General features: G+C 50.6%; 11 protein-coding genes across 11 annotated transcripts; 6 read left to right on the top strand and 5 right to left on the bottom strand.

Annotated features, from left to right (window-relative positions):
• The first annotated feature begins 66 nt into the window (after nucleotides 1–66).
• On the top strand, nucleotides 67–1,396 carry M431DRAFT_522865 (hypothetical protein). Its single transcript, XM_024920520.1, has 2 exons — nucleotides 67–662; nucleotides 715–1,396. The coding sequence occupies exons 1-2, from the start codon at nucleotides 110–112 to the stop codon at nucleotides 1,113–1,115; spliced, it is 954 nt and encodes a 317-aa protein (XP_024771586.1). The 5' UTR covers nucleotides 67–109; the 3' UTR covers nucleotides 1,116–1,396.
• On the top strand, nucleotides 1,064–3,430 carry M431DRAFT_539682 (hypothetical protein; the record flags this gene model as incomplete). Its single annotated transcript, XM_024921052.1, has 2 exons — nucleotides 1,064–1,600; nucleotides 1,941–3,430. The coding sequence occupies exons 1-2, from the start codon at nucleotides 1,537–1,539 to the stop codon at nucleotides 3,428–3,430; spliced, it is 1,554 nt and encodes a 517-aa protein (XP_024771585.1). The 5' UTR covers nucleotides 1,064–1,536.
• Nucleotides 3,431–4,040: 610 nt separating this feature from the next.
• M431DRAFT_92906 (hypothetical protein) lies at nucleotides 4,041–6,574 on the bottom strand (the record flags this gene model as incomplete). Its single annotated transcript, XM_024924416.1, has 2 exons — nucleotides 4,041–6,441; nucleotides 6,525–6,574. The coding sequence occupies 2 exons, from the start codon at nucleotides 6,572–6,574 to the stop codon at nucleotides 4,041–4,043; spliced, it is 2,451 nt and encodes an 816-aa protein (XP_024771584.1).
• A 347-nt stretch (nucleotides 6,575–6,921) lies between these two features.
• M431DRAFT_229729 (hypothetical protein) lies at nucleotides 6,922–7,952 on the bottom strand. The gene has a single exon (XM_024913630.1). It carries the CDS (start codon nucleotides 7,807–7,809, stop codon nucleotides 7,270–7,272), a length of 540 nt encoding a protein of 179 aa, XP_024771583.1. The 5' UTR covers nucleotides 7,810–7,952; the 3' UTR covers nucleotides 6,922–7,269.
• Nucleotides 7,953–9,648: 1,696 nt separating this feature from the next.
• On the bottom strand, nucleotides 9,649–10,435 carry M431DRAFT_484839 (hypothetical protein; the record flags this gene model as incomplete). Its single annotated transcript, XM_024916230.1, has 2 exons — nucleotides 9,649–10,380; nucleotides 10,433–10,435. The coding sequence occupies 2 exons, from the start codon at nucleotides 10,433–10,435 to the stop codon at nucleotides 9,649–9,651; spliced, it is 735 nt and encodes a 244-aa protein (XP_024771582.1).
• Nucleotides 10,436–11,544: 1,109 nt separating this feature from the next.
• On the top strand, nucleotides 11,545–12,302 carry M431DRAFT_533284 (hypothetical protein; the record flags this gene model as incomplete). The annotated part of the gene is made up of 1 exon (XM_024920885.1): nucleotides 11,545–12,302. The coding sequence occupies one exon, from the start codon at nucleotides 11,545–11,547 to the stop codon at nucleotides 12,286–12,288; it is 744 nt and encodes a 247-aa protein (XP_024771581.1). The 3' UTR covers nucleotides 12,289–12,302.
• Nucleotides 12,303–12,504: 202 nt separating this feature from the next.
• M431DRAFT_229706 (hypothetical protein) lies at nucleotides 12,505–13,729 on the bottom strand. Its single transcript, XM_024913629.1, has one exon. The coding sequence runs from the start codon at nucleotides 13,453–13,455 to the stop codon at nucleotides 12,523–12,525; it is 933 nt and encodes a 310-aa protein (XP_024771580.1). The 5' UTR covers nucleotides 13,456–13,729; the 3' UTR covers nucleotides 12,505–12,522.
• Nucleotides 13,730–14,004: 275 nt separating this feature from the next.
• Nucleotides 14,005–14,355, top strand: M431DRAFT_92549 (hypothetical protein; the record flags this gene model as incomplete). Its single annotated transcript, XM_024924373.1, has 1 exon — nucleotides 14,005–14,355. One exon carries the CDS (start codon nucleotides 14,005–14,007, stop codon nucleotides 14,353–14,355), a length of 351 nt encoding a protein of 116 aa, XP_024771579.1.
• A 729-nt stretch (nucleotides 14,356–15,084) lies between these two features.
• Nucleotides 15,085–17,206, top strand: M431DRAFT_498182 (hypothetical protein; the record flags this gene model as incomplete). The annotated part of the gene is made up of 3 exons (XM_024917671.1): nucleotides 15,085–15,831; nucleotides 15,901–16,071; nucleotides 16,130–17,206. The coding sequence occupies 3 exons, from the start codon at nucleotides 15,085–15,087 to the stop codon at nucleotides 17,204–17,206; spliced, it is 1,995 nt and encodes a 664-aa protein (XP_024771578.1).
• A 116-nt stretch (nucleotides 17,207–17,322) lies between these two features.
• Nucleotides 17,323–18,587, bottom strand: M431DRAFT_92045 (hypothetical protein; the record flags this gene model as incomplete). The annotated part of the gene is made up of 6 exons (XM_024924324.1): nucleotides 17,323–17,520; nucleotides 17,574–18,017; nucleotides 18,075–18,146; nucleotides 18,206–18,315; nucleotides 18,399–18,477; nucleotides 18,558–18,587. 6 exons carry the CDS (start codon nucleotides 18,585–18,587, stop codon nucleotides 17,323–17,325), a joined length of 933 nt encoding a protein of 310 aa, XP_024771577.1.
• A 440-nt stretch (nucleotides 18,588–19,027) lies between these two features.
• On the top strand, nucleotides 19,028–21,040 carry M431DRAFT_539674 (hypothetical protein; the record flags this gene model as incomplete). Its single annotated transcript, XM_024921051.1, has 6 exons — nucleotides 19,028–19,045; nucleotides 19,130–19,297; nucleotides 19,383–19,574; nucleotides 19,675–19,859; nucleotides 19,941–20,762; nucleotides 20,818–21,040. The coding sequence occupies 6 exons, from the start codon at nucleotides 19,028–19,030 to the stop codon at nucleotides 20,978–20,980; spliced, it is 1,548 nt and encodes a 515-aa protein (XP_024771576.1). The 3' UTR covers nucleotides 20,981–21,040.
• Nucleotides 21,041–21,124: the final 84 nt, after the last annotated feature.

The raw sequence follows: 21,124 nt of genomic DNA, 5'->3' as shown, positions 1-21,124 counted from the left end.
GTAAAATGCGGGGTTTCACGGCGGCCTTTAAGACTGGCGCCGAAGATCAACTATCTATGCTATTTCAACGCCGTCTCTACAAAACAAGTGGCAGACAATCAAAATCAGAATGGAAAACCCAAATGACACCCAGACAAACACAATCGTCGAAATTGCTCCAGATGGTGACCTTATTCTAATAGTTGGGCCAGAAGAGGCCAAACTCCATGTCGATTCTACGTTGTTGAGAGCAGCCTCAAAGCCTTTCTCCGCCATGTTCAGGCCAGACTGGAAAGAAGGCCATGATTTGCTCGATGGGGATAGACTTACCGAGATACCACTGCCTGAAGATAATGCTGCTGCGTTGAAGATTATGTGTTCTGTTATTCACCATAAGGCCAGTGAAGTACCTCGAACTCTCGCTGCAGGCGATGTCCTCGCAGTTGCCGTCGCCGCAGACAAGTATGATTGTGTTGAGGCCCTGATATTTGCGAGCGATGGTTGGCTTCGACCCTTTAGAGACGAAGCTGGCAATCTAATGCTTCTCACTGCCGCGGCATATCTATTCCAGAACGCACGAGCGTTCGAGGAGATCACGAAAGCATTGATACTTGACTATAAAGATCCTTATCTTACTCTCTCGTGCAGAGAAGTTGAATCTGCTATGCCGTGGAAGGTCTTCTGTGAGTACCCAGATGATCGGTTTGGAAATATGACTGACGGGCAAATGAACAGGTCTGCTGGAAGAACAGAGAGGGTCTGCAAGGCTGAGGGTGGCAGATGTTCTCATGGCAGGAGTAAACGACTGGACTGGGCATTGTTGTCACAAGTGTGGATGGACAAGCAAATATGCATATGCATATATAAAGCTGTTGGAAAGCGAGCGTCTTTGGCCAGCAAAATTACCCCGTATCTCCATCTCCGAGGCCCTACAGTCAGCAGAGAGAATGCGTGATCCGATACCTGAGGAATCAAGTGCCGCATGTACCTATGGGTACAAGCATACCGCACCAGCATATAGGAGAAACCGTACTTCGAGTCTGGACGACTTTAATAAGAGCATCGGACTTTGCTTGCACTGCGTTCGATCAGGCAGCATGGATTCTAATTGTAGCGAGCGCTCCCATAGCTGTTGAAATCACTCATTACGAACATGTACATACAATATCTCCTGATTTGACAAGACGAGGAGCGGAGGATGAGCAAGGATCCTAATGGTACAGTCTAGAAAGGTGGAATTACAAAACACCAGACCAGCACTGTCCGAGGGTCGTTATTTCTTTAGTGGAGCATACCCTAAATTTCCAGCAGATTCGCAGCCATTTCTAGCTCCTATTAGGAGATACCAGATTTCATACATATATGTAGGGAGTACCTTCATCTACAAGGGATATTTCGTAAAGCTACAGAAAAAGCCATAAGCTAACCTACCTAGTACTTTACTAATAAAGTTATCTAAAAATCCAGCGACAACTTATTTCGCCTTCTACTGTAATCACCATTCGCAATAATAACCGCTTCAAGGTCCTGGTGAAAATAGCGCCAGAGGCACGTGAAATGGTGTGCGAGGCCGAGAATCCGCCGCCCCACGCCGATGACCCGGATTGCAGCAATTTCGAACGTCCCATTACAAAGCGCGCCATCGTTCCTTTAAAATGATGAAATACCCCGGATTTCTTTTTCACTGAGAGGGTGGATCGCTTCACTTGCTTTGTGTCATTCTTGAAACATTTCGGCTTTGTTTGTTCGTTTGTTTGGAGTGAGAATCGTTCTGTGAGTAAGTAGAAGAAGGTCCAAGATGAGGGCGCATCAGGCTCTCCGATTGGCTGGTCGACGACTACAGCGGCCGCTTCTGTCACCACCGAGACCGGCTTCAACGATTCTGCTCTCCTCTTCATTCTCATCCTCGTCGGCCTCATCATCACCAGCTTCAGCAGCAGCAACTTCATCCTCCGCAACAGAAGCACAAACATCTCGTCCAGCTGCCCCTGCACCGTCAAATCCTGCCCTCAACTTCCCCTGCCTCGACGCAATCGAGTCCCGTTCCGCACGGCTCAGCGCCGATTCCAGCTCCGCTTCCCGGGCCGGCCTTTCATCTTCATCTTCATCTTCTTCATCTGCCGGCCCCGAGCCCTCGTACACTTCCGGCGACACCCTCAACTACCACTGCCGTGATCCCTTGCTACTTGACTGGGGCGGCGTCCTGCCCTCCTTCAACATCGCCTATGAGTCGTGGGGCCGTCTCAACGCTGACAAGTCCAACGCCATCCTCCTGCATACCGGCCTTTCAGCTTCTTCTCACGCCCATTCGACGGATGCCAATCCCGCTCCTGGCTGGTGGGAGAAATTCATCGGCCCCGGAGCACCCCTGGACACAGACCGCTTCCACATCATCTGCACCAATGTCATCGGCGGCTGCTATGGCTCAACCGGCCCGGGCAGTGTCGATCCAGGCAACGGCGAGAACTACGCGACCCGGTTCCCCATCTTAACCATGCAAGACATGGTGCGCGCCCAGTTCCGCCTGCTAGACCACCTCGGCATCGACCGTCTCTACGCCAGCGTCGGCTCCAGCATGGGCGGCATGCAGTCCCTCGCCGCAGCAACGCTGTTCCCCGACCGCGTATCCCGTGTCGCTACCATCAGCGGCTGTGCCAGAAGCCATCCGTACAGCATCGCCATGCGCCACACGCAGCGCCAGGTGCTCATGATGGACCCCAACTGGAACCGCGGCTTCTACTACGGCCGCGTGCCCCCCCACGCGGGAATGAAGCTCGCCCGCGAGATCGCCACCGTCACGTACCGCTCCGGCCCGGAGTGGGAGCAGCGCTTCGGCCGTCGCAGGGCTGACCCCAGCAAACCACCCGCCCTGTGCCCAGACTTCCTCATCGAGACGTACCTCGACCACGCCGGCGAGAAGTGGTGCCTGACGTACGACCCCAACAGCCTGCTCTACGTCAGCAAGGCCATGGACCTCTTCGACCTCGGCTACGAGAACCAGGTGGCCACCCAGGCACGCCGCAGAGCTCGCGAAGATGCCCTCGCCACGGCCTCTTATTCCCCCTCTGAATCTGCCGCCGCCGACCCGCACTGCAGCCTGACGCTCCCCAACGAGCCGTACCAAGAGCAGCCTGATTCAACGTCGTCTTCAGTCGGCGATGCCTCCGAGGCACTCTCTTCACCGGCAAACCCCGCGTCCTCTCGCCCTCCCGCCGACTTGATCCGCGGCCTGTCTCCCCTCCGCGACATCCCCACGCTCGTCATGGGCGTTGCCAGCGACATCCTCTTCCCGGCGTGGCAGCAGCGTGAGATTGCCGAATCTCTCCGCCTAGGTGGAAACCGAAACGTCACTCACGTAGAACTGAGCGAGGAGACGAGCTTATTCGGACACGACACGTTCTTGCTAGACTTGAAGAACGTAGGAGGGAACTTACGGTTGTTTCTCGACTAAAAAAAGGCGTAAAAGGAGCAGGGTGTATGATAGAACCATGAAACATGAAACAGCCATTTTTTTGTTAACCAATGTATATTCCTTTTTTTTTTTTTTTTTTATGTTTTTTGCCTCCTGAAACAACAGTTAGTATGTTCGGGATGATCTTGCGTATTTAGCACACATGACGACTTTGTTGGATACAATGTTAAGAAGAAAAAGATAATTCCTTTTTTTTCAAAAAATCCCATGCATATACATGTCGTGCGCCAAAATCCTCCAGGCATACTAATACAAGTCTTTCTCAGAAGAAGAAAAAAGGGGAGAAAGAATAAATCACCCCTTCCTAAAAGTAGACTGACAATCTCTGCGGCAATCGACTTCAAATACTAGTCCAGCTGGCAATTATCTATAAAACTTCTGTACAGACAGAAAAAAAAAACGAGTGACGTGAATGAAATATAAAGGTCAACGCTTGCAAAAAAGCATCACAAACAAAATCCTACTCCATCATCCCATGTCAACACGGTCGTTAAGTACACCCAATGATCACCCACAAAACAGACAAAGAGAGAGAGAGCGAGAGTAAGAAAAGAAATGGGACAAAAAGCAATGGAAAAGGAAAACTTTTTCAGATAAATGTCGATCCTGATGGAGAATACAGGTTATTCGGCGTCAACGGGCCCTTATCCCTGATAAGTGACGGCGGCAAGTTGATGGGTGAAGGCGTTGGTCGTGGAGGCGCCTTCTTTGCTTCAACGCGTATGACGGGGCTCGGCTTCATGCTGGGGCTGGGCACATCGTTGATGGTGAATTCGTTCGCGAGAGGCGAACGCGGAGGAGCATCATAAGATATCTCAAACGACTTGGCAAAGTCTTCACTCGATGCCGAAATAGCTTTTTCAAGCGATGGGAACGTCGGGCTGGGGATTCGTGGCGCTACATCCGACGTTGGCGTGGAAAGAGACCATGTTGGCGAACTCGGTCGTTGGCCCTTGGGGGTTCGTGGCATTGGCACCGTAGCGCTTCTTGACTCTGAGCGGTCACGGCCAAAGCCTCCCCACTTGGAAAATGGTCGAGGGCTCCGCTCCTCGGACTGTCTCTCCGGAGACTCGCTAGGGAGGATGTGTGGGCGGGGAGGCTGTCGTCCTCGGGGAAGACCCTTCATGACAGGAAACTCTCCTTCCATGGGCGTTCTGGCAGCAAAGGGGCTCAGTGGCACACGGTCCATGGGCGGCCGAGGTACCTCGTACGTACGCACATAAGTGTCCTCATCTGCTGCAGCAGGCCCGTATGGGCTTCGGGGGCTTTGTGTAGGCGTCTCCATGCGAGCCACGAGGCTGGAGAGTGTAGCATGCTGTAGCGGCTGTGGAGGGCCTCGAGAACGAGAACGAGAATCAGACGTCATTCGTGTGTTGAAGCCTTGTGGCGTAGATGGCGGGAATGGGTTCAACACTGAGGCCAGTGCGACTGGAGCCTCGATATTCGCCTGGGATGGTCGCCGGATGATTTGCCGAGGGCTTTCGATGCCAGCGGAGACAGCAGAAGGAGATGGGAGTGGCTGATTTGTCGATAGGGACTGCGAGTCCTCGTCGGGAATCGCCACCTTGAGCCGCTGGGGGCTGTTTTGTTCGACTGATTCCTGGGCCTGGTGATATACCTGATGTTGCTTGGGTGATGATCTCGGTGATGCGACGGGTGATGCCATGGGCGATGCCATAGGAGAGCCGATGGGAGACGCCATGGGCGATACCAAAGAGGCAGTTTCACTTGGCTCAGTCAAGCCATCACTAGCAACATCTTCCGCATCTTCCGCATCTTCCGCACTTACAGCATCCTGAGTATTCATGGCTCCCTCAACATCTCCCTCGTCAGCTCTCGCAACTTCTCGAAATGGATGTGGTCCCTTCATTTGAATCGGGCTCTCCACCAATTCCAAGCCGAGCGTCCCAACAGCCACGGTGGGCTGCTTCGTCACCCCGTCGCCGAAATCGAAATTAGAAAAGTTGCCGGTAAGACCCTCTACGGGATGCTGTTGCTGCCGGTGTTTCTCGAGGTCGTCTGCCTCAATGGCCATTGTGAAGCTCCTCCTCCGTGGTGACAGGAACGTCAGCGTGTCTCGCTTCGCTTGAACATTTCTAACGACAGGCGACGCTCGTTTATCTTCGCTCTTGCGTGATGTTGACGATGACGGACTAGGCAGCATCGTGGGACCAGGGCCGTTGGCGAATCCTGGAGCGACGAATTGGTTTTGTTGCAACTCGTTTGTGCTGACTTCTACCTCTCCCTCCGCTTCCGCCTCCACCTCTGCCTCTATGTCGGTCTCTGCCCCAGTGTCTCCGCCTGCAAAAGCCATCGGGGGCCACTGGTCCTCGGTTTCGACTGATTGAGGAGGAGATGGATATCCAGCATATCCAGAACCACGGATTCCAACGTCGGGCCCAGGTTCACCGAAATCATCAAGTCCATCCAAGCCACCCGAGGCTCTTTTGGCTGGCTCCGGCTCCGGTTCTGGCTCAGCCTTCGAGTCAGGCTTACTCAACGGGCTCTTGCTCGCCACAGCTTGGATACCACCGCTGCTGGCACGGTTGGAAGATTTCGAAGTACTTCCAGATTTCTTGTTAAAATGAACGTCCAGAGGATTCACCCACTCCGACTGCCTAGAGCCAGCGGGCCGTGATGGCATCCCCGGCCGGCCGCTGCCATTTACTCCAAAAGGATCCGGTACAGCAAGATTCGTCATGCTCGCGTTAGGCTTCATCCAGGGTTTGAAGCCAGCACCGTCAATGCCATGGCGCAGGCTGCTCTCGCTGGGTTTCCGAGGTACTGATAGATCAACCATGGATGACGCCGCTGGCACGCCCTTGAAAGTCGCACGCCAGCCCAGGTTTCGGGCATTCGAGGTGGAGGTGCCTGGTCGCGAGGATGGCGGTTGCGGCTTCGGGAACTTGAAGCTGTCATCGCCGTTGCCGTTCCATCGTGGGGTTTGCTGTGGCTGCTGGGCCACTTGCTTCTTGTCGGACTGCTTGCTCCTGTGCCGAATAATATTAGTCAGTTGCAAGGGAAGCCGGATGGCTTTAGAAATGGGAGGAAGCAAAGGCAATCATCATCTTACTGGGACTTCTTTTTGTCGCTGCCGAACCTGAGGCCAAAAAAGGACACCATCTTGCAACGACTGGCTACCCGACTTGATCAACACTGTCGGTGCCTCCCGATGAATAATCACCTGCTTGTTTTGCAGTCTCTGTGGTCTCCGTCTCCGCCCTGGCTACCCAAAGGTGCCATGAACAGATGGAAAGGCTCCCCTCAACCCCAGCAGTATGTAGTGTGTGGTCCGGGGTTCAACAGGAAGGGATAGAATAGAACGGCAATGAATGGAGTAGCGTAGAGTAGAACAGGACGGTATAGTACAAGGGTTTCGTGGTTCGTATGCGGTATGTTCGTAGACACGCTCTATTGTGTTAAATTTTCGTCGTCGTGGATCTTGTGTTTGGGTGAGGAAATGCGAAAAGGAACGGACGTGTCGAGTGTGACACAGGCGACGGCAACAGTGAAAAACGAGGGATGTGCAAGCGCGCGACCAGCCGCAGATTCAGCATACAAAAATAGAGACGGAAAAACGAAGTCTCAGAGGCCGTCGCCGGTCGATCAGAGATTTGATTGATGTCAAACAGAAGAGGGGAGGAGGCGGTTGAGTCCAGCCCAGGCGAACTGTCTGCTAACGCTACCAGACCCTAAGCGTGCGGTAGCACAAGCACCAAGGCTGCAAGGTACCAGCAGGTAAGGGTGGAGGTACAGGTACAGGTACAGACCCAGGGACGAGCGCCGATTGAATGGATAGAGAGCAGCATCCGTCCACTTCAATGCGACCAGACCTCTGGCCAGCGCAGTGCCTGCAGTACGAGTACAGGTCCAGGTGCCAGCGGGCGCACGTACCAGTACCTTGGCTGCAAAGAAATGACTGGTCGAGATGGGCTTGGATGCTCTCCACGAGTCGAGCACGGGGAAGCGAGGATACGAATTGACGTGCCGCCTAGCCCGGCCAGGGTTGAGCAAATGCCTGTACGAGTACCTGTACCTACGCACCCACACAAGTGATTCGTCCAGGTACAGGTACTGGAGGGCCCCCGGCTCTGGACCAGACGTTGGTGGATCGTGGCATCGCGCCTCGCAATTTGTTGGTGTTCACCAGCAAAATGAAGCGGCGACATGCTGGCGCTATTGGCAGGCCAGGGGGTTCTGGGGCAGCTCCGCGCGCTAGACAGCGCTATGCCATTTGCAACGATGGCGACACGCAGGGAACGTTGAAAAGCGCATCCCTCGAGCCATTTTGTTTTGTAGTGCAGCAAACAGAGGCGAGGATGAAAGGAAAGGATGAAAGAAAAGAAGAGCAAAGACATAAACAAACAAACAGTGGTCAATGTCTGTGCAGAGCCGAACAGGGGGTGGGTTGGGGAGTTTGTCCGTCCTGGATGAGGTACATGTACGTTAGTAGATGCCTTGTAGCTGCTGATGATAGAACAGCGAATAGAAGCCCGAATGGATCAAATGTTGCCGGTTCGCATAAATCGCCCGAGCGGGCAATTAAAGCAACATGAACATCAATGGATTGGATGGCATTGTTCCCTCACTGCTGCTGCTTACTGTACATGCGCATGTCAGGTACGAGCACCAAGAAAACAAACCTGAGCCCTGGAGACCCTCCTCCAAACACCCAGCCAAAGAACGAGCTCCCTCACCTCACCGCTAGCGCCCACTAAAAAGAACGTTGTCCGCCGTCTTCTAGCGCCATGGGTCCCTTGCAGTTGCCCCCTCCCGTGGTTGGCCAGTGCCCGCGTTGCCCCTGAAGCTAATGCACGTCTTTGGCGGCTCGACCGTTTTTGCACATGGCCTGCATGGGGGTGGAAAGAATTGAGGTTGACATGCAAAACTTGGCGGAAAGGGCATGATGGCTAAAAACATGATGGGAGAAAGAGGAAGCTAAGAGATGGAAAACTTGTATCAGTGCTCTGTACAAGAATAGGTACATGTACCGATAGCGATAAGCAGTGAGCTTGGCCGGCCAAATCCGACAAGGGCTCCATCGTTTTCTCAGCCAGGCAATGCTCCGGTTTAGGACTACGCAAGTACCAATTCTGTAGTATTCGATACATGTACGAGTACTCGTACCTAGCCAGGTGGTACAGTTACATTGAACAAACGCGATCCAATTATTGAATTGAATGGATCAACATGTGATTTTGCGTCTGGTCTGTACTCTGCACCGCTGCTCGCTTGGCGGCGACTCAAGGCCAGGTGAGACTCGGTTCAACTCAACCGCGAGGCCATATTAGGTCATCTTAATGTCCACCACCGTTCCGGTAGACATTCATCTCACCGGGGGTCAGCCTGTGCTAGGCACGAATATGCCGTACGAGTACTCGTACACGTACAGCACAGAGCACAAGCATCGGCCATCCTCTCAATGTATTCTGTACTCCGTCCACGCGTCAGCTTCGGCTAGGCGAGAGCCGTTTTTAGCATCGGCAGCAACTCGCTGCTTACAGTGGCACTTTGTACTCGAGACTTGGCAGCTTATGGTCGGAGCTGAGCAGTCCACCTTATCAAGCAGTTGTCCAAACCAGCCCGCCAATATTGGTCAGATAGATAGACAACATGAAGGCACGTGCAATTAATCAATATTCCAGTGGCGAGAACACAGCGGTATGATTCCCCTTGCGCTAGTGAAAAGGAAAATCGCATCAAAATTCCAAAATGCAGCCAAGACAGTTCCCCTAAAACGCCATCAAGATCCCATCGAACTTTGCCCATCTATCATAGCCAGCATCTTAAACCCACATCGTCAAAGACAGTCCATCTCCTATCTCCACTGCATCGCAACAGCCGCCCATTCCCAAGCTCACAGCGCCGACTGACCCTTCCCTTTCCCTTTCGTCCTTGAGATCCTTGCCAAAGATGATCAGACAACCAAGCACTCGCGGGTATTGAAATGCCGGTGCGATACGATACTTGCTTCCTAGCAGTAGCCCGCACGTAGCGAATCAGTAGGGCTTACATCTCGTCCAAGTTCCCATAAAACCATGACGCAGAAAAGGATTCGCCTAGACGGTAATGTCTTGAATGCTGGCATCCCCGTATTTCTGTCGGGCGGTACTCCTATACCAGGCATTGCGTTTCCGTCATCGATTCGTATGCAATAACCTCCATCGTATTCCCAAGCCGTGCAAGGAAATGTCGACTTAAAGCTGGTCGAGGAGCTTCCGTCTTCTTCTCTCGAGAAGCTCCATCTGAACCTCCTCTATCGTTGGCAATGCCCACCCATGACCATCCCCACTATCCCCAGGTAATGGTTCCCAGCCGTCGGGGACTCCCTGAGGCCCTGTCTTGACGAGATTCTCCGCCGCCTCCCTTTCCTTCTCTGCCTCGTATTGTAGCAGGGCGTCGTCCTCTTCGCCGGGAGCGTAGCCGTAGTACGCTGCGTCTACAATTTTCCTCAAGTCTTTGCTGGTTTCGAGTGGTTTGTCCTCTTGCTTCTTCGCTTGGGCCGCCTCAAAGAGCTCCTTGACGCCGGGCAGCTCTCGGGCTCGTCCGTAATACTTGTAGCCCTTCCCTCCGCCCGGTATTTCTCTGCCTTGCTCGTCGTACATCTTCCCGCCTCCTCTCATGTAATTCGGCCCGCCTAAATTCCGTATCTGTACCTCCCACATGTGCTTCTCCCGCATCAGCTTGTTGATTTCATCGTTGATATCGCGGATCTGGTAGTCGCTGAGCACGGGGTCCTGGATCCTCGAGACCTTGCGCGAAATCTCCTTGAGCACTTGGCCACGCCATCTTTCGCACGACGGGATTGAGTCGACTTCGGTGATGACCTTGGGGCGGCGAGTTCGTCCGGCGTCGATGATGCCCAGGTCTGCTGCTTGCGCTTCGCGGAAGCGGAAGAGCATAGACTGGGCCTTTTCCGAATTTCGAGCCTGTAGAATATAAATGAGCAGATTTTCGCCATAATAAAGGACAGATTCTTACCATTTTGACGGTGGGAACACGAGGGTCAAGGTGCTGTGAAAGTTGACGATCGCTCAGCTGGCAGAAGCTCACTTTGGAACTTTGCCTAAGCCAATCTGCAGCCTTGTGCAGGCCGCTGTGGCTGAAGCACCAGCCACCGACAGTATTAGCCACACTTTTGAGAGTCTCCAGCCTTGCGACACGGCAAATATCCTACCCTACATTATCCAAGTTTCCATAAGTTTCAGTGAAATATGTTCAAATAATGACCCTTATGACCCTTGGAGGAAATGAATTCAACTAGTTTCTCTATTGCTATTATCATCTTAATTTTTTTCGGCTGCGTAATTGCTCTCTACTCATGCAATCATCTTGGAAGCAGCCTTACTAAGTACTAACACAGTGAGTTGTCCTGACAGTCGTCATCGCAATCCTAGCGTTCGTAAAATTCTAAAGGCAAAAGCTCAACTCTCAAGCAACATAAACAATACAACTTGCTTCAATTGTTCAAACCTAGTCACAATTATCCACCAATAGGGTGCTATTTATCCCGGTCGTCAAGGCTCACCGAGTTCAGGTGAACACCCAATTGCTCACACAAAGCCGCAATGATAGATGAAGCATTTCCGCGGCATTTCCGCTGTTGCTCGCGAAGTAACTTACGGGAGAAAAAGAACATCTCCGCGACACCCAGCAAAAGTCAGCTTTACGCTAGACTATTGAAATGAGCTGCCGGAAGGAATCTGCCGGAGCTCAGATTTAGATCAGCCGTTGCCGGTCATGGCCCCACTACGGAGCTGGATTGCTTTTGATATGGCCATTCAAGCTTGAGTGCTAAATCAGGCAATAAGACAGTTGATAAGCATTGAAAGCAATTCAAGGGTATTATTTACGAAGAAAACCGAGACAGATAGTAAAGTTGGCATTTTGAAATGATTATAAGACAGTGCTTTTCTTCTCAGTTTCGACAATTTTTATTCACCACAACAAGCACTACAACAAGCGCAGTCATAGAAAGGACAAACACCACAGCTTAAAACGCCCTGATCCCTCCTACTTTAATTCTCTATTCCCTGACTCGATCAAACAACTCAAACATCTAATAATTTGCCACACTCTAAACTATTTTGACCATGTCACACTCCATCATCTCCCCGGCTATCCTCTATTGGGGCACTCCCGTTGTCCTTGTCTCGTCCAAGAACGAAGATGGGTCTGAAAACATCTGTGCCATCTCCTCTGCGTTTTGGCTGGGACATCGATGCATCCTTGGCTTTGCAGCCGAAAGCAAGACACCAATCAACATTCTTCGAACTGGCCAATGTGTCGTCAATCTTCCCGACGACAGCATGGCTCGCCATGTCAACCTGCTGGCCGATACAACTGGCACCGAGAATGTCTCTGACTCAAAGAAGGACAGAGGATACCGCTATGTCAAGGACAAATGGACCTGCGCGGACCTCACGCCCCAGACATCTGATCTTGTTCGCCCGCGTCGAATTTTGGAATGTCCTGTTCAGATGGAGTGCGAATTAGCCGAGGCCCATCAAGTCATGAAGGACTATCCGGATCTCAAGGGCGTCATCGTCTGCATTGAGCTCAAGATTCTTCGAACTCATGTTGTGGATTCGATTCGGATGCCGGGATATCCCAACCGTATCGATCCCGACAAGTGGCGGCCCATGATCATGTCCTTCCAGGAGCTGTATGGCCTGGGAGGAGGAAAGCTGGCTAAGAGCACTTTGGGCAAGGTTCAGGAAGAAAAGTACCGTGGGCTTACGCGAAGTGGTGTGGTTAAATTGCCTGGAGATGACGATAAGGAAGAAGTCGAGGCGGCTTATTTGAAGGCACATGGACGCCTTGAAGATGGAAACTAGATGCTATAAGACCGATTGATTGCTTTTCTCCATTTAGAACGTACACGCGGTATAGAGTTAGACAGGATATTTCTTTCAATTGAACTTATACATCTATATAAATGGCCTAGTTTGCGACATCCGTTGTCAGTGGCATGCATCAGAATGAATCACATCCTCGGAGCAGCATGTCTAAATCAGGGGAAAATAAGAATATAGACGGCTTGTAAAATTTCGACTTATCGACTCTTCTTATTAGTTACGGATCTGGCCCAATAGATCCGGATCCTCATATGCCACCTTGCCCTCACTAACGTCAGGATATACGTCAAATCGCCTCTGCGTCTCTAAAGGTATGTTTCTGCGTGTCTCCGTAATTCTCTCCTCGTTCAGTTCGGCCACAATGATAGCCTCCCCTTCATCAGTCTCCGCCAAGACACCAGCCATTGGGTCGAGAATCATACTGTGGCCCCAGGCATGATAGGGACCATCCAGGTTACGTGCAGGGCTGCACATTCCCACGTAAATCTGGTTGTCGACGGCTCGTGCCTGGGCCAGTAGCTTCCAGTGAAGAGCGCCTGTGATGAGATTGAACGCGCCAGGGTAGATAAGGGCGAATGCTCCTTTGCGAGCAGCAATAGTTGCAAGTTCAGGGAACCGAATATCGTAGCAAATACCAATAGCGACTTTTCCATATTCGGGGAAATCGACGAGAGTGACCTTGTTGCCTGGGCTGAGAACGTCAGATTCCCGAAAGGTAATCTTGCCGGGAATATTGACGTCAAAGAGGTGCATCTTGCGATGAATCGACAACAAGGCACCATCGGGTCCGAATATGAGACAGGTATTGTAATGCTTCTTTGTAGAAGGGTTGAGCTCAGGAATCGAGCCTCCAATTAGGTACACCTTATTCTCTGCTGCCATTGCCGATAGAGCATAGTAAGAAGGGGCTTGCTCCTTTACTGGAGGCAAAGGCAGCAAGGTCTCTGCATATTTGGGAAAGAAATCGGTTCCATAGGGTGAGTTGAAGCATTCTGGGAGAACGACAATCTTGGATCCTCCCGAGGCAGCCTTTGCTACTTGAGAAGCAGCATGCTTCAGATTTGCAGCCTTGTCAAGGCCCGATAACAGCTGTACAATAGCAATCTTGACGGGTTTCTTCAGAATGCTGCGAGCGGTGGATGCCATTTTGACGGAAGATGAAAGTTGATTTGGGGAATGGCTCTGTACAGCTAATGAAGAATTAGACCGTCGTTGAACGCTCTGTTGAATAGCTGACGAATAACTGTTTGCCTATCGCCACTTGGAATTTGTCAATGATAGTCAGTACTCTCAAAATATCTATCCACGCAATGATAAGAACAAGCTTGACATGATAGAGGCGAAGTAATACCAGCTTTGATGTCTTTCGGCTTTTCGGCTTTTTCCACAGTTCCAATCTATTGCTCCATAGCGCATTCTAGTACTCTGTCTTGCTCCATAGTGAGGCTTCAATAGCGCGCCCAGTGTGGGCATCGGCTTAATCGCCCATTCACCGACAGCGGCGGTTCCACTCAGCTTCTCCTCATATCAGCTGGTGATAAAAGGTGGCTGTCGATGCTACCGTAAGAAGAGAAAGAGTCGGGTTGGAGAGCTGTTCACGCGATCACGCAAATCACGAAACGTCTCAACGGTTGTATCTGCGCAATCAAGCCAATTGGCACAAAGCAAACGCGACAATCATCACCAATCCCGACAATGGAGCAGTTCGAATTCCATGATCCCACAACGCGCTCCACCTGGCGGCAGTGCTCGCCAGGAATCGAGGAGCTGGTTCTAAACGAGGACAAAGCAACTGGTCGCAAAACACTACTCCAGCGATGGCAACCCGGCGCAACAAACCCGGCTTCAAGCCCCTTTGTGCATACGTTCATTGAGGAGATTTATATCGTGGAGGGCGATCTTACGGATAAGACATTGCGTCAGACCTTTGACAAGGGCATGTATGCATACCGCAACCCAGGTATGGAACATGGGCCGTGGTCTTCAGAGCGCGGTTGCTTGATGTTTGTCACTTGCGCGGCAGTTGATAGTACAAGTACGAGTTGAAATCAATCGGTTGCAAGGGTTGAATGATCCAATGACGCATTGTAACATAGACTTGGCTGCATGGGTTGGTTCAATGCTGGTGGAATCATGGGTTTCTGAGTGATTGTTTTGTCATCCTGCGCGAACCCTTTTGGGAAAATGGATCGCAAAATAATATTCCACGTATGATTTGACTCGATATCACTGTGCAAATAGCTAGCAAGCCCCCCGAAGTATGCTCGATTCTTCTCTCTCGCGTTCTCTCCTTCTCTCGCCAGCATCCCGTAGTATTGTCGTCTTGTCCATGACAGCAATTGACAGCAAGCGATTGATTACGTACATGTGCCGGCTTCTTCCTGTGGCCAAGCTGAAAACGGGCGCTCCATGGAGCCAACCTTTTCTCCGCATTCGCATTTCCTTCTCCAAAAAGCCCTGCGGAGGTTGCGGAATGGCGTCGAGCTTCCCCAACTCCCCGACTCAATAAGCATCCTCAGCTGGTGATTTGGCGACACAATCGTCCGAGCTATCCCTAGGAACGGGGATCCTTCCCCAGATCCCCCAGAAAAAAACCCCAGATCTAGAGCAGGCCTCTTTTAGTCATAAGACTCTTATATCGGCAAATTCGCCTCCAAGACACAACAGCTCATCTTCCTTCCCGCCAACAATATTCTAATTGCCGACACTGCTTTTTTATCAGAAACAATCGCCCTCGGAACCGGAACCCCGTTGTGTATGTGGAGAAACCCCGAGATGACGGACGCTGTGGTGGTCCAACCGAGAAAGCCGGCCAGTAGAGGCAGCAGACGAGGCCGGAAACCCACCTCGTGTACGCAATGTCATTTGAGGAAGCAGAAGTGCGATCGTAATCAGCCGTGCAACCGCTGCCTGCAGCGTGGAGTTGCTCACCTGTGCGGCGATTCTACGACCAATGGAGTCTCCAAGGCTTCTGAGACCCCCCATGTGGTTGCCATCACCCAGCCATGGTCACCAAGACCGAGAAGGATCATACAGACACCCATCAGTCCTCGTTTGGGGTCACTGTTCGCAAATAGGGGTTCAAGGGCCTTTTACGGCTCTTCCTACTTTGGACACCAAGTAGCGGCAAGAATACTGAGCGAAGAGGGCCATGATCTCCCGTCAGGAATCTCACGGGGTCGGGACACGCTGCAGTCTTTTCGAGATGAATCCAGCTCTTTTGCCCAGGTTTGGGACCTACTTGGTCTGTTGCCCCGTCAAAAGTCGACAGTCGATCGTCTGGTGAACATTTTCCTGGCTGAGGTGAACTGGTCTTTGGATGCTGTTCACGAGGCGACCTTTAGGAGCAGCTATGACGAGTTTTGGGGAAGACGATTTGGATTTGACGATCTGGCCAACGTTGATCTTCGCTGGCTGGGACTTTTATTCATAATACTGGCATTCGGAGTGTTGCTGGACACTCCACCGCGTCTAACACTGGATGTTCAGCGAGAGAGAGAAGAGGCATCTCTAAGGTTTTACGTACGTATTTACTGATCCTGGTGCAAGTGAATATAGCAAATACCCAGCGGCTGACGAGATACTTTACAGTGGGCAGCCAGGAGAGCAATTGTTATTGCTCCATCATTTTACGGAGAAAGCACAGATATTGTACGGGCTGGACTTCTAGTCACTCGCTATCTTCTTCATACTCGACGAGTTTCAGAATCATGGCTGACCATCGGCTTTGCTTCACGAATGGGACAAGCCCAAGGAATGCATGTAAGAATTTCAACGATCCAATATTGTGTATGACACGAGAGAAGCTCACATGTGTTAGGTTGACGGTGAAAGATGGCGAATGTCGCGGAAAGGCACTGAGCAGCGGAGACGACTTTGGAGCCATATATACGCCATCGACCGTATGATATCCCTCGCATTAGGTCGACCCTATGCTATCAATGACGAATTTTGCCTAACACACGAGGCTGAGAACGTGTGGCTGGATGACCTGGAGGACGAAGAAGCTGCTCGCGTTGTTCCTCAGCCGCTTAATCTACCAACGCCCAGTGTCTTGTCATTCCTACTCTATCGACTTGCCAAGGTCATTGGCAAGATTCAGGAGAAATGTTTTGGATTAGAAAGAGCCAGCTACGAAGCTGTTCTTCAGCTCGATGCCGACTTGGTCATGTGGAGTGAACAGCTACCGCCGTATTTCAGCCTAGAAAACCCGGACACAGGAGGAGACGAGGCCCTTCCATTTCTCCCATGGCACCGACTCTACCTACACACATCATTCCACTTTGCAAGAATCATCCTGCATCGGCCATTTTTACTCCGGGAGTCCATCACGGATCGATTTCGGTCGAGCCACGAGGCATGCATGTCATCAGCGCTGGCAGATTTGAAAATCAGGCTTCGCACAATGAATAGCACGACTGCAGACAACCTGCGATGGGCTTTTGGAGCCCACAATCTATTCAACAGTGCAATGATTTTAGGAATCATTGCGGTTAAAAACCCTCATTCGTCACAGGCTGGCGCTATCCTAGAAGACCTGGAAGCATACTGCGAAAACCTGCATCAAGACCCCTGGCTAAACGAATTTGGTATGGCGGAGCTTAAGGTAATTGAGCTTTGTATTGCAAAGGCCAGAGATTCCAGATGTACTTCGATGAGCGTTTATACATCTGGCTCTCCGGCTGAGCCTCTTAACACCAGAACCAACACTGTAGATGGCTCTGCGCGTATACGACCCCCAGACTTGGAATCTCCGGCCATGTCCTCGGACATGAGCTCTATATATTGGCCAACTGTTTGGGAGGATAACCAATTTTCATTTCCTGGTGCAGCAGACTTTAGCACTTGGGAGCAGATGATATCAGATATTGCGAAAGACAGCTATATTGGGCAATAACGCCTACATAGTAATGCTATTCTAGATTTCCAACTCGACTCTATTCGTCGAAATACTCTAAACCAAAGTTCCTAACTGTCCTATCACCTGTACGTGTACGCTCGTGAGAGAAACGTCTAAATTCTCGCCTCAATAAGGTGTCCATTATGCTTCGATGATTTGAACGCAATGGGGTTTGTCAGCGACCCAAGGCCATGACTAATAGTTACAAACAACTCGTCGCCTTCGACGAGCCGAACTGGCGGGTTTCGGCTGACACCAATTCCGCATGGGGTCCCAGTCAGAATAATAGTCCCCTTTTGCAACGTGCAGCCCTATAGCTGATCGTAAGCAAACACACCATGTAAATTCTCCTTAGTTTCCTTACCTGAGACAAAAACGACACTATCTTGGGAACGGTGAAAATCATGTCACTCGCTTCTCCTTGCTGCATCACCTGTCCGTTGAGGACGGTCTGGAGCTGTAAAACCGACGGGTCGGGAATGACCCTTGACGAAACGAGAGCTGGTCCGATTGGTGCGAATCCGTCGAAGCCCTTGCCGCGATCCCACTGCGAGACTTCGTTCTGGTGTGTCCGTGCGGTGACATCGTTGGCGGTCATGTAACCTAGCACGTATTCCATGGCATGATCCTCGGAGACATCTTTGCATGTCTTTCCGATGACAACTGCGAGTTCCACTTCGTAGTCCAAATGGCAGTCGTGTAGATCTGCGCAGTGAGGGGCAACGATGTGGCCTGAAGGGTGATTGATTGTTTCTGTTGCCTTGAGAAACATTGTCGGGGTTTTGGGAATTGACAACTTCATTTCTGCCTGTTATAATAAAATTAGATGTAAAACTTATTCCTCAGAGTTTTGCCAATTACTTACGGCGTGTTCGCGGTAATTGAGTCCAATGCATCGTATTGTACCCGCTTCCTCTGGTCTAAGCGGTGCCAATATCTGTTACTCCGTCAACAAAGCTGATCCACGTTCCGGCAGTTATAGGTTTCGCCGCTGACCCTTTTTACTTGCACAACGTCTTCTGATAGGGCGGCGGATAGGTCTAGAGCTGACTCGGCTCGAACAATCCTAGCATATACGTCTTCGCCACGGTGTAAAGCAATTCCAACTAAACGAAAAACCCATGTTAGTTATTGCAGCAAATGCCTGTAACTATCCCGTGCTTTGGAATCAAAGTGTAATGCATCGTACCATCGAGCTCATCGTCAATAGGTTCACCGTATCTCTCTTGACCATTAACATCTTCAAATCTAATTAACCTATTCCAGACCTAGAGGCGAACAGTCAGTCCAAGTTAAGTCAATAGTAGATAAGAATGGGCCAGGGTATTCGAGCAAAACCGAGACTTACAGGCTGGTCTTCCAATAGTACAGGAGTCATTGTTCAAGCCAAGCGATATATGCAAACACAGTTGCTGCACACTGGGACCAAGTCTTAAGCCACAAAACTAGGCCAGTTCCATGGCGGCGTTCCTTATCTGTATATAAAAGCTTCCCCTTTCCCATTTCCCAGCCTTGGAGGTGCATCGGGGCCGTCTTTTCGGGCATTGGGAATCATCTGGCATCGGTAAATGCTGCTTATAGCGCTGAATGTTAGCGTGGGTCAGCCTGCATGGCTCGTCGGCATATTGAGACCTGACCATCGGCAAAATCGGGAAATGCGTATCATCCTAGTTCACGATACCGACTCTTGTGATAACAGTAACAGGCATTCAAAAGACCTTGTAAGTCCTCTCAAATACTACATATACGAATGGAGTTGTTCAATGAAACTCATACTCGACAACACTCAAGTAAACAGTTTCAATCCTTGCAACTACCATGGACGAGAAGAAGATTGCAACTCCATCCGACTTGTCAGAACATGCCTCCATCAACAATATAACCTATTATGAGGGAGTGGTTAATATCCCAGTGGTGGAGAGGGAGACGGTAAAGAGAAAGCTTAAATCGCGTCATATGCAATTCTATGCTATTGGCGGTACCATTGGCACGGGTCTCTTCGTGGGTATTGGTGGTGGCCTCGCCCAGGCGGGTCCCCTGTCTCTCTTGTTGGGTTACTCAATTACTAGTGTCTTTATATTCTCTATGGTGAGTTTCATCTGATTCCTCCTTACATAAGGCTCTGTGGTTGGCGGGATGGTGTTATGGTAATGCTAACATACTCCATCTTCAGATGCGATGTCTGGGAGAGATGACAACTTGGATACCACTTCCTGGTGCTACACCAAGATTCTGCTCTCGCTTTGTTGACGAGGCATTGGGATTTGCAGTTGGTTGGAACCAGTGGTACAACTGTGCAATTACTGTATGCGCAGAGATATCGGCCGCAGCTGCGGTTATCCAATTTTGGAATGACACCATTTCGGTAAGTCCTCAGGTGCTTCTCTGTTTTAGTACTTCTGTGGTCACTCTCGTGGTTATTCCCTTATGGCGAAAGTGCATCAAAATGCTGATTATATACATAGCCCGCTGTATGGATCTCCATCATCCTCGTTCTAATCTTCATATTCAACCTCATCGATGTGGGAGTATTCGGAGAAGTCGAATTCGTATTCTCCTGCATTAAGATTGTGGCTTTGGTTGGCCTTCTCATCTTGTCCCTTGTCATCGATCTGGGTGGTGGTCCAACCCACGACCGACTTGGATTCCGGTAAGTGCTTTTTTTTATTGGGAATTTTCTTCTTGTTCTCGTTTATAAATTCAAAAAGATTAACCTGAATTCCTGGTATAGCTATTGGAAGAATCCCGGAGCTATGGTGGAATACATCGTCAGTGGCGACACCGGACGCTTCCTCGGACTTTTCAACGCCATTATCAACGCTGGATTTGCTTTCGCGGGTATTGAGATGATTGCCGTTGCAGCAGGAGAGACAGAAAACCCTCGACACAACATTCCAAAGGCAGTGAACCGACTCTTCTGGCGTATTCTCTTCTTCTACGTCCTTGGAACACTTGCTGTTGGCGTGCTTGTCCCATACACTGATGACAGGCTTCTAAACGGCGGTGCTGGTGTTGCCAGCTCACCCTGGGTAATTGGTATTAGCCGTGCTGGCATCAAGGTGCTTCCTCACATCATCAATGCTGTGGTTCTCGTGTCTGCCGCTTCGGCCGGAAACGCGTTGCTATACAGCGGCAGCCGATATCTCCTTGCCCTCGCTGAAGGTGGCCAAGCCCCGAAGTTTTTGCTTAAATGCACTAAGAGGGGAGTTCCTATTTACTGCGTTCTCTTTACGGGCGCTCTCGCACCTCTTACCTACATGGCTGTTAGCTCTGACAGCGCCAAGGTCTTTTCCTGGTTCGCCAACCTCGTCACAACTGCTGCTCTATTTACTTGGTGCAGTATTTGCATTGCCTACATGGGTTTTGACCGAGCACTTCGTGCTCAAGGCATTAACCGGAAAGAAGAATTGGCCTTTGGTGGTCGCTTCCAACCTTACCTCTCGTATATCAGTCTTGGGTTTTTCATCATCGTCCTGATCTTCAACGGCTTCAGTACGTTTATCCACGGCCACTGGGACAGCGAACACTTTGTAGTATCATATATTGGGGCTCCGTACGTTCTTACGTCCATCTTCTCTCTCCTTACTTCAGTACTGACTTTCTCATAGCCTCTTTTTCGGACTCTTCTTCGGATGGAAGATTATCAAGAAGACCAAATTCCGCCACGCCAAAGAGATTGATCTTGACACTGGACGCCAACTAGATGAATCTACAGAGTATGAGGAGAAGCCAAAAAACCTAGTCGACCGGCTTTGGGCATGGGCAGCATGAGATATGATTACGACAACCATTATAGTTATATAGCCTCGTGCGCGGGAGGGGTTTGTAGAAATACACCGCGATTATTACACTAGTTCTAAGTGCAAAAAGCTATCGAGTGCTAAATGGAAATAGATATTCGAACGTTTACATCTA

Source organism: Trichoderma harzianum (genome assembly GCF_003025095.1).
Source record: "Trichoderma harzianum CBS 226.95 unplaced genomic scaffold M431scaffold_11, whole genome shotgun sequence".
In the NCBI taxonomy this organism is placed as follows: Eukaryota; Fungi; Ascomycota; class Sordariomycetes; order Hypocreales; family Hypocreaceae; genus Trichoderma; species Trichoderma harzianum.
The sequence above is the reverse complement of the archived record's forward strand: the minus strand, read 5'-3'. Positions and strand labels throughout refer to the sequence as shown.